The following is an 11,931-nucleotide window of genomic DNA, read 5'->3' as shown; positions in this document are numbered from 1 at the left end:
GTGTGGTCAAGGAAATTCCAGGACGTGTGCGCAGCTGTGCACCCCTGACGTGCACATTCGCACCCCTACGCAAGATTTTGCTTCTGCACATGCGCAGCAATCAAAATCTCATGTGAGGATGCTCATGTGAATGATATTTGGTGATTTTTGGGGGACAATTTGGCAATTTTTGGTGATATTTCAGTGATATTTGGGTGATTTTTGGCAATTTTTGGCAATTGTTGGCAATTTTTGACATTTTTGGCAATTCTTTGGCAATTTTTGGCAGTTTGGGTTATTTTGGGGGCATTGTTGGGGCATTTTGGGGCATTTTTTGCGCATACCCAGAAACAAAAATATTAGCGAAAATCGTCAGAATCTCGCTTGCACGTGTGCCCTCCCGCAAGATTCCACTTGCTGTGCATGTGCAGAAGCCAAATCTTGTGCTGATGGGTGCGCGTGTGCGCGATGGTCTCGGAAGGCACACCAGTAGCCCCGAAAACAAGCGGCCCTTCACTGATGGTGATGTAACTATTTGATGTATAGTGGAGAAAAAAAAATAATAAAAACTTTATATACCACAATGTGATTGATCAACAATTTCACCCGTGTAGCTGGATCTTTTCTGGCTTGGAATGGCTGGCAGGACTTTGCTTGTTCCCAGAGGCTCAGTTGATTGCAGCGATAAGAATGAGAATGGAAAGTAAATCTGGGAAAGCCCTCCTTTTGTGGACTTGGTAGCAAACATTGGGGGCAAAACCGATGTGTCAGTTCTCAGTGAATTTAAGGGCAATAGCTTCATCTCTTTGGCATCTTCAGGAGCGTGGTTGGTTGATAGCCGGTCTGAAATAAAGTACAAGGGGAGACATCAGAAACACATAATAGATAATTTATTTATTTATTTATTAGATTTGTATGCCGCCCCTCTCCGAAGACTCAGGGCTGTGTAAAATGAAGTGAACAAAGTTGAAGGCAAGAAAAAGGTAGATTTTGTACTAAATATATGTAACAATCTTAGCTGCATCACTTGCAACACAGAACTTATTGAGGCCACCAAACCCAACCAACAAATTCCATGACACTTCTGCTTTAATGCAACTAAAGAAGCCCACCCCCTTATTAAGTAAGTGGTCCCCATATTTTTATCTGCAAGGATATTGCAGATATTACATACCGGTAGTCCTCAACTTCCAACGATTTGTTTAGTGACCGTACAACATTATAACCACACTGATAACGTGATTTATTATTCTTTCTGACACTTAACGACCATTTCAGCATCCTTGTGGTCATGTCATCAAAATGTAGATGCATTTGGCATATGTATATGGTTGGATATTGGTATTGGGTTTTGTTATTTACGTATGTTTTATCTTAAGGTGGAGAAAAATTTAAAAAAATGCCCCAAAAATGCAGATGCTTGGCAATTAACTCATATCTATGACTGTTGCACTCCCCCAAGGTCATGGGATCACCTTTTGTGACTTTCCGACAAGCAAAGTCAATGGGGAAGTCAAAATAATTTAATAACCGTTTTACTAATGCAACAACTGTTGTTGTGAGCCGCCCCGAGTCTCCGGAGAGTGGTGGCATACAAGTCTAATAAATAATAATAATAATAATAATAATAATAATAATAATAATAATAATAATAATAATATTGCTGCTGGGGGCAGTACCAAAGGATCTCAGCGGACATTTGAAAACCATTGGAATTGACAAAATCTCGATCTGTCAATTGCAAAAGGCCGCTTTACTGGGATCGGCAAACATAATTTGCCGCTACATCACACAGTCCTAGGTGCTTGGGAAGTGCCCGACTGGTGATGAAATACGAAATCCAGCATAGTAATCTCGTTTGCTGTGTTGTACTGACATAATAATAATAATAATAATAATAATAATAATAATAATAATAATAATAATAATTATTATTATTATTTCACTTAACTGTGTCAGAACAGGTTGCAAAATTGGGCAAATTAACTTAATAACTATCACCAACAGAAATGTTAGGTTCAACTGTGATCATATGTCAAGGGTTACCTGTGCTACTTTGAGACCATTGCTTGTTGTAGTCGTTGTTTTTCTTACTATTTTACTTTGCTAGGGATAGCTCTTTATCTTACCCGCAGTAAGAAAGCCCATGAGGACTACGTGCACAAAAGAATTCATCTGTCATCCTTAAAAACCATGAGATAAGAGGTAGCCATAACATACCTACAACATTCAACTTATTTGAAGCCAAGCCAATAACACAATTCTAAAACAACCAGCTGGACCCACTATTATATAAACAGTAGCAGTAACAGCAACTGTGGGCTATGCAGAGTAAAAGGGATAACTTTAATTTCACGATCTTTGATACTTTCAAATAAAATCACTTTGAAGAGGCTATTTGCATTTAAAGAACTACATTATTTGGCATCTATGTAGGCTTTCCTTGAAAGAGTGAGAAAGTTTAAAGAATTATTGTTTGGTTCTCTCTCTAACCATAATCAGCTGAGATATGAAGCTGAGCATTGTGACCTTCAAGCTCTAATTATGTTAAATTCAGTTGCTCTGAACTATGAGAGGAAGGTCAGGAGAAGATAAACAATAATGAGAAGCTGATGTTATAGTCTTTCACACTCTTTCCCCAAATGGAGAAAAAAGGAAATGTAGAAAACTGGAGATGTTAAAGAAAAATGTGCTGCCAGCAGCTTCTTCCGTCAGAAGTATTAATTAGACCAACCCAGATTGGATCCTGCAGAGTCATAAGTGACTGAGTCAACAACAATAATTTGTAGCATGTGTGGTACGCACAAATCTTTGTACTCTGTACTTTGGTTCCTCTTGAAAGCACTGGTACATAGTGACAGACTTGAGATGGTCAATTTCTGCAAGTGATAAATGCAGAAGACTTGTCCTGTCTTAGACCATTTTTAATAGTAAAAAAAGATATGTGCAGGTATAATATTTTGTATCATCTATATCAGTGATGGTAAACCTTTCTTTGTTCGGGTGCTAAAAGGGGCACATGGGCACGATGGCATACACACAGGGGTAGGCTACTACTCGGATGGGAGGGGACACAGTGGGGTAGTGAAAATGGAGCTCCACCCCAGAGCACCCAATTTGCACTGAAAGTTGTTGAAAGAAAATGCAGGGTGTCCTGCATAAGCCACGCCCACAGTGTGGTAGTAAAAATTTTGGTAGCCCTTCACTGCATACACGTGAATGCCCACACAATGCCCTATCCACACAACCCCTGATGTCCCTCCTGTGCATGTGCCCTGGCCTCACTGAAGCCTCCAGACTTTTGGTAGGCCCGTTGAGCTGATTTTTGCCCTCCCAAGATGTTGGAGCCTTTCCTGAAGCCTGGGGAGGGTGAAAAATGACTCAATGGGCCTACTGGAAGTTCATTTCCAAACTTCCGGTAGGCTCGTTGGCTCTGTTTTTCCTCATCCAAAGGCTCCAGAGGCTTTCCTGAAGCCCAGGGAGGGTGAAAACGGCCCTCCCTGCCCTCTGGAAGGCAGAAAAACAGCTGGCCAGCGTGCCCACATGTGTGCTCTCCTGTCATAGGGCAATGTCTCATGCGCTCTCAGATATGGCTCTGTGTGCCACCTGTGGCACACGTGCAGTGATGGGCTACCAAAACTTTTACACTGTGGGTGTGGCTTATGCAGGATGCCCTGGATTTTCTTTCAACATCTTTCAGTGCAAATTGGGTGATCTGGGGTGGAGCTACCTCACTGCGTTCCCCCCCGTCTGGGCAGTAGCCCACCCCTGCACGTGTGCCATGGATTCGTCATCATGGTCTGTATCCTGTTGTGGTTAGCTCTGGCCCAGCTCCTGCCCCAAGGAATGTGCAGATGGATGCGGTGGAGACATCCACATGCCCCAGGCCTGTTTTGCTCCTGATGGAATCTGCCGATGAAGCCTCCTCTGATCAAGGAAGCATGAGTGACAGGGAAGAGGGGAGTTTGGCAGACAGCCCAGGAGGAGATCAATCATCTGTCTCATCCTTGGATTCTAAACAAGAATTAATGACACATCCACGCATGCGTAGAGTGATGCATAGGAGACAATAACTGAAGGATTATTACAAGAGAAAATGAGGCCACCTGTGGTTGGGTGGGGCTCCAGTAATTAGGGCTGCTGCTATAAATAGCAGCGTGCGGGTTTGGCCGTTGTGAAAGAGTATCTGATCGCAGTTCTTCAAGAATCGTGTGTTGCTGTTTTCTGTTGATTTTTCACGCATTTGAAACCACAGCAGAGCAATGTGTGTGTATGTGTGTGTGTGTTTCACTTAGTTGGAAGAAGGGGTGTGAACTTTCTTCACAGCTGCTAGCTAAGTAATTAATGACTGCTTAAGGGAAATTGTACAGATTACCCGGTTGTTTTGGGACAAGTGCTCTTTGCAATACAAAAAGAGTGCTTAGTTTATTTTGAATTTTGTGATAAAGAACATTGTTTTGAATTTTCAAATGATTGTGTGTCTGCAATTTGTACCCTTGAATTTTCGGGATGCTCCTACTAGAGAGCCTGGCAGAACATATCCTATATTTTCTGCATTAAGAGAAAACTTAGAAGCCTTAAAAAGAAAAGATCTTATATCATTGTTCTTACCTTTTTGATCACCGGGTTTTACTATGGGGGCTAAGTTGTTCTTTAGGGCTGTTAGGTCTTTTACCCTTGGAAGTTCTAAAGTGGTATGTTGAAAGGTTTTCCCTAAAAAAGAAAAAGGAAGTCAGTATTATACACACATACACACACTTAAATAAGTTTCCTTCGAAAAGACATAGAAAACAATATGTGAATGGGATTCTCTACTTCCACAGAGTATAGGATTAGTGCAAAATATGATCATCTTGCATAAAGAATATATACTTAACAAAACGTTATTTTCCTAGCACTTGCAAAGGTTTATTTAATCCTGCCTTTAATTCTTAGAACAATAAAATACAGAGCTGGTTTCACAAGCTGAAATTATTGGGCACCCCTAAATCCCTGCGTTACTTTTTGCATAGTAATACTAAAATTAGTTCACTTTTTTAAATGGAGAAGGAAAAGCTTGCCACTTCCTTTCAAGATGGCTAATTTGTATGTACTGTACTACTAACTACTACTGTAATTTATTAAATTCAATGTGTTCTGTAGTTGGACTTCTTGTTAACAAATTTATAATTTGTAAACCAATATAATGATCATTATTGAATAAGCCATGGTTTCTCGGTAGCCATGCATTGTTTGGACAGGTATATGTGCTTTTAAGGACCAAAATGGACCATGGTTGATTGTTGCTTGAAAAAAAAATCTACTGCATAAACCCCTTTGGAAACTGAGTTCATTCCTATTTCTTAAGAACCACTCTTCAGCATAAAATATTTGGAGATTTCAATCTGGAAACTGCTATCTATTATGGCACAATTAAACTGCTATCTATTATGGTACAATTATGGTTCAACTAAATGTCAACCGCTCCAAACTTGACTGCAAAAAATACGACTTCAGCAACAGAGTAATCAACGCCTGGAATGCACTACCTGATTCTGTGGCTTCTACTCCTAACTCCAAAACCTTTAACAATTGACCTCTCCCTCTTTCTAAGAGGTCTGTAAGGGGCGTGCATAAGCACACCATTGTGCCTACCGTCCCTGTCCTATTGTCTACTTTTTATCATTACTTATCTTGTTCTGTCGAGCTCTCTGGCAGAATCCTCCTGAAAAGTCAGATACAAATTTCAGACACACACATGTTTGAAAATTCAAAACAATGTTCTTTATAACGAAAATTCACTTAAACTAAGCCCTTTTTTGTATAGCAAAGAGCACTCATCTCCAAACAAACTGGTAATTGGTACAAGTCCCTTATCAGTTCTGAGATACTTAGCTTGCAGCTGTGAGGCAATTCACAGTCCTTCTTCTTTCACAAAGTGAAACACCCTTTGCTCTGCTTTAGTTTCAAAGCGGGGAAAAAGCAACACACCAAGGTCGAAGTCAGCAAAGCAGTCACGAAACACAACGATCAGATAATCCTCCACAATGGCCAAACCCACACGCTGCTCTTTATAGCAGCCTCACTAATTACCACAGCCTCACCCAACCACAGGTGGCCTCATTTTCTTTGATAATAATCACTCAGTTGTTTCTGCCTATGCATCGCTCTCCGCATGTGTGGCTGTATCATTAACTCTTGTTCTGAATCCAAGGAGGAGACAGATAATTGATCGCCTTCTGAGCTGTCTGCCACACTCTCCTCCTCCCTGTCACTCATGTCTTCTTGGTCAGAGGAGCCTTCATCAGCAGATTCCACCGGGAGCAAAACAGGCCTGCAGCATGTGGATGTCTCCCCCACATCCACAGTCCTTGGGGCAGGAGCTGGGCCAGAGCTAACCACAACATTATCTAATGTTTAATATGTACAAATTATCACCCTATAATTGTTTGACAAATAAAATAAATAAATAAATAAATAAATAAATTATTTTCAGCATACCCAGAATTCATTTAGCTCACACTAAATAAACATAGCATGAAAAAAAAATTACCTGAACACAAATTAGGCAGATGGGGAAGATTGGGAGGATATACCACATGGTGGGATCTGTTTGGGAACAATCCATCTATCATTTTATTATCAGAAGGCCCAGTTGTCCAGACTCTATATGGGGCTGTTTGGTTTTTGTCAATTTTCCAAGGACTATCCGAAGCTTGTCGGCTGGTTCTTTGACTTGACAAATCGTGTTCACTTCTGCTTTTTTGATAGCAAGTTGCAAAATCATTATCCACATTCATGCTGGAGTTTGTGGTGTGAGAAGTGGTTAGAAAAGAATGACTCACAGCTATGGGTGGGAGACTTTGTGCTCTGATTGGTGGAAAGCCATGGCAATCTGTTGTATTGTTTTCTGAAATGAGGTACTTCTTGAGGTCTGCGTTTTTCTTAAGGTCAGTAGCTTTCACATGCTCCTTGGATGAGCCATCGAAGCTGGAATCCATTATGCAATCAAATGTGGTGATAATCTCATCTACTTCTGAGGTCTCTTCTTTCTGGGACCTGTCTCTACTCTTCTTCAAACCGACTTTCCAATCCCCTGTTTTCTTTTTAGAGGAGAAGATTTGGTTAAGCATGCTGAATCTTCCTTCCTTCTTTGATAATTTATTGTTCTGGGAAGAAATGTGATGAAGTAGCTCAGGTCTTAAAAAAAAAGAAAAGTAGATTGTATGAACATTAGGACATTATTGTTAGGAACACAGACTAATATTTATGATTATTAGAAATGAAATGTCTTCTCTAGAGGTTTGTGTGTGTGAAAGATACACAGAGAGAGAGAGAGAGAGAGAGAGAGAGAGAGAGAGAGAGAGAGAGAGAGAGAGAGAATGAACTGGGCACCACAAAAATATTTTAAGTCAATAAATTGCTTATAAAGTTCGTGATAATTAAATATAGGTTTATGCCACTTACTGTACAAAAGCTTCTTGAAGCACTTTACAAAGTATAAAATAACTTATAGAAATAATATATTTAAAAGACATTATCAGGAAAAGAGGCATTTTTTTTCATCTAATATTCAGAAAATGTGGGCAAATAAGTTTTTCATGTAAAGAGAACCTGAAATTGACTCTATAACATTCTTCCTTTTGCTATGATTCTGAATAGAGAATTACAACAATATTATAATAATTGCAGAGTACCCATATAATGCTTGCAAGGGATTCTTGTTTTAACTTTTTTAAAAAAGTAACCTCACTCTAAGTAATGTATTTTAGATAAATTAATTAATATTGTGTCTTTTCACCATAAACTGAAGGTATCATACATATATTAGTATTTCCTCCATAGTTCTTCACAGCAATCTTTAATGTAAGGTTAAGTGAGAGAAAATAACTGTTCAAAAGTTACTGTATGAGTTCCTATGCCTGAAGATGAACATAAAACAATCCAGCATTTAAATTCAATTCCACATTGTTGAGCCTATGCAGTATTTTTGGCAAATGGCTTGTTGAGCCTATGCAGTATTTTTGGCAAATAGCTTAAATAGGAGGAAGATAGTACTGTATGTTGGGTGCTGCCTTGAGTTATTAGTAAAAGTCATAAAAATGGGATACAAATAAATAAACAAACAAGTATTTTTATTCTTGAATTTAACAACCCAGGAAATAATGCTGATTACACTTTCCAACTGGAGGAAGACACATTTAACATTCAGAAAATTAGAGGAAATTAATGCAAACATTTTTTTTTCTTGGATGACTGTATATTCAAATTAGACTGCTTACTTTCATTTGCACAAAATGACCAGAGTATATACCAAATGCACTGACTTTTAATAGAACAATTACGTTATTGTGGTGGGCCTCATCTAAAACCAATTTCTTGTCCATTATAAAGTGAGTTATTGATTTCATTATATTTACCCTTACAGACCTCTTAGGAACGGTGTAAAGTTGACTGTAGACAGCCTAAGGTTAAAGTTTTTAGGATTTGGGGAAGAAAACCACAGCCAGGTAGTGCATTCCAGGTTGATCATTCTGTTGCTGAAGTCGTATTTTCTGCAGTTGAGTTTAGAGTGGTTTACATTGAGTTTGAATTTATTGTGTGCTCGTGTATAGTTGCAGTTGAAGCTGAAGTATTCATTGACAGGTAGGACATTGTGGCAGATGATTTTATGAACTACATTTAGATCAGATCGAAGGCGAGGTAGCTATAGGAAAACATGTAATATGTATAGATATTACATTGTATGGAAACTTGCAATGGTCCTCACTGAAAAGCATAACCAGTCATCTGATAAACTGAAGAATGCTCATATTCAGAATTATGAATATATTCATATTCACCTGTATGCTCATATTCAGCTATATGAATATGAAAAGAATTGCAGGATTTGGGTATGGCTACTCTAGAGAAAAGAAGGACTGGAGATGACATTATAGCAGTATTCCAGGATTTGATGGACTGCCACAAAGAAGAAGGGGTGGCAACTTATTTTCCAAATCACTTATTTTCACTTATTTTCCAAATCACAGAAATGATGGTTAGAAACTAATCAAGAAAAAAAGCAACCTGGAATTAAGGAGAAAATTCCTCAAGGTGAGAACAATGAACCAGTAGAACAGCTTGCCTTCAGTTGTGGGTGCTTTATCACTGGACATTTTAAGAAGGGACTGGACAGTTACTTGTCTGAAATGGTATGTATGTATGTATGTATGTATGTATGTATGTATGTATGTATTATTATTATTATTATTATTATTATTATTATTATTATTTATTAGATTTGTATGCTGCCCCTCTCCATAGACTCGAATGCACTCGAATGCATTCATTCATTCATTCATTCATTCATTCATTCATTCATTCATTCATTCATTCATTCATTCATTTAGTCTAATACATAATGTAGATTTCAGAAGATATAATCATAGTAAAATACATCAATAGAAGAATAGAAGGGAAGACATTAGGAATAATATGGAAGAAATAATCATTGGGAATATAGAGTTCATATACTGTACATGGAGCTAATAGAAATATAAGAGAGACATTAGGACAGGGGATGGAAGGCATGTTGGTGCACTTATGCACGCCCCTTATAGGTATAGGTATAGATTCTTTTGCTTGTGTAGGGGGTTGGACTAGAAGACCTCCAAGGTCCCTTCCAACTCTAACTTGAATTGCAAAATTTGAATCTGATACAAGAGAAAGATTCTACCTGTTTGCTTGAGAGAGTAGTGCAATGCACGTTGAGTGTCCACAATAGATGGCATACGATAGAGGCGTATTCTCATTGATATCCCTGGGGCTACTTTCCACCCCCAGCTGTAGTAGAGTCTGAACACAGTCAGCTTTTCCTGCTGCAGCAGCCCAATGCAAAGGTGTCCTAACAACAACCAAAAATGTAAAGAAACATCCATTTAGTAGTGGGCACTTTCAAAATTCAGATTTAGGTGATACAATGGGTAGAAATATAGAAACATAGAAGTCTGACGGCAGAAAAAGACCTCATGGTTCATCTAGTCTGCCCTTATACTATTTTCTGTATTTTATCTTAGGATGGATATATGTTTATCCCAGGCATGTTTAAATTCAGTTACTGTGGATTTATCTACCACGTCTGCTGGAAGTTTGTTCCAAGGATCTACTACTCTTTCAGTAAAATAATATTTTCTCATGTTGCCTTTGATCTTTCCCCCAACTAACTTCAGATTGTGTCCCCTTGTTCTTGTGTTCACTTTCCTATTAAAAACACTTCCCTCCTGGACCTTATTTAACCCTTTAATATATTTAAATGTTTCGATCATGTCCCCCCTTTTCCTTCTGTCCTCCAGACTATACAGATTGAGTTCATTAAGTCTTTCCTGATACGTTTTATGCTTAAGACCTTCCACCATTCTTGTAGCCCGTCTTTGGACCCCTTCAAAGGTCCAGAACTGAACACAGGTGAGGTCTCCAGAACTGAACACAGTATTCCAAATGTGGTCTCACCAGCATTCTATATAGCGGGATCATAATCTCCCTCTTCCTGCTTGTTATACCTCTAGCTATGCAGCCAAGCATCCTACTTATTTATTTATTTATTTATTTATTTATTAGTTGGACTTGTATGCCGCCCTCTCCGAAGACTCGTGGCGGCTCACAACAAGTAAAACAGTCACAACAATCCAATTAATTAAAATATTTAACGATTTAAGAAAACCCCATGTAATAGCAAACACACACACAAACATACCATATATAAATTTAACGTGCCCAGGGGAGATGTTTAGTTTCCCCATGCCTGACGGCAAAGGTGGGTCTTAAGGAGTTTTCGGAAGGCAGGAAGATTAGGGGCAGTTCTAATCTCCGGGGGGAGTTGGTTCCAGAGAGCCGGTGCCGCCACAGAAAAGGCTCTTCCCCTGGGACCCGCCAACCGACATTGTTTAGTTGACGGGACCCGGAGAAGGCCCACTCTGTGGAACCTAATCGGTCGCTGGGATTCGTGCGGCAGGAGGCGGTCTTGGAGATATTCTGGTCCGATGCCATGAAGGGCTTTAAAGGTCATAACCAACACTTTGAATTGTGACCGGAAATTGATCGGCAGCCAATGCAGACTGCGGAGTGATGGTGAAACATGGGCATACCTAGGTAAGCCCATGACTGCTCTCGCAGCCGCATTCTGCACGATCTGAAGTTTCCGAACACTTTTCACTACTTGCTTTCCCTACCGCCTGACTGCACTGTTCACCCATTTTGAGACTGTCAGAAATCACTACCCCTAAATCCTTTTCTTTTGAAGTATTTGCTAAATACTTCATTATATTATTATTTTCATAACATGCATGGTGGTTACTGTGTCATGAGAATTTTTAAAGAGGGTTACTTGACTATGTCCAAATCCAAGGGGATTAATATTAGCCCTTAGCAGACCTTGTTTATACAAGGGATTTAACTCACTCTTCCCATTCTGGTATCAGTTACTATGTGGAACTTCTGACACCTGTGACTAATTAACCCTTTCTTGATTTAACCACAAAAATATCTGTAGAGGTCTTTCATATATTTTCATAGTCAGGGCTCAGATGTTTAAATGTTAAGCTAATCAGTTGAGATGATTAATTCTTTTCAAAAATTGATCTTGGAACATGTTATCAGTTCCTTTCAATGCACAGGCACGTCAGAGACAAATGGCAACAATACAACTTACTACAACTATAAAACAGGTTTCCCTGGGAGCAGTGAGGTCAAAACCTTTTTAACAATTGCATGTGAGTTGCCTCATTATTTTTCTCTGACAGCCTCCATGCAGTTGTTCTGATTCAAAAAATAATTAAATTAAGCAATTTTTGAAACCTCACGTTTTATACAACTTATGTTGGAAGGCTTTCCATTCTTATATAAATTGGCACTGGTCAGCAGGATTTTGTAGTAGTATTAATATTTGGCTACATATACCAATATTTGAACTTTGAATTCCCAGTGATAAAGTGA

The 11,931-nt window shown here is 39.0% G+C and overlaps 1 protein-coding gene across 1 annotated transcript in view; it reads right to left on the bottom strand.

The window, feature by feature from the left end:
* Window positions 1–491: 491 nt before the first annotated feature.
* Window positions 492–11,931, bottom strand: part of ANKRD55 (ankyrin repeat domain 55) — a 35,781-nt gene continuing 24,341 nt past the window's right edge. The window contains exons 8-11 of the mRNA XM_070736371.1: window positions 9,677–9,844; window positions 6,512–7,158; window positions 4,591–4,692; window positions 492–822 (exon numbers count right to left, since the gene is read on the bottom strand). Of these exons, the coding sequence (XP_070592472.1) occupies window positions 551–822; window positions 4,591–4,692; window positions 6,512–7,158; window positions 9,677–9,844 (1,189 nt within the window). The 3' untranslated portion in view covers window positions 492–550. The remainder of the gene's footprint in view (window positions 823–4,590; window positions 4,693–6,511; window positions 7,159–9,676; window positions 9,845–11,931) is intronic.

Source organism: Erythrolamprus reginae, chromosome 2 (assembly GCF_031021105.1).
Source record: "Erythrolamprus reginae isolate rEryReg1 chromosome 2, rEryReg1.hap1, whole genome shotgun sequence".
NCBI lineage: Eukaryota > Metazoa > Chordata > Lepidosauria > Squamata > Dipsadidae > Erythrolamprus > Erythrolamprus reginae.
This window is presented reverse-complemented; position numbering and strand designations above follow the sequence as displayed.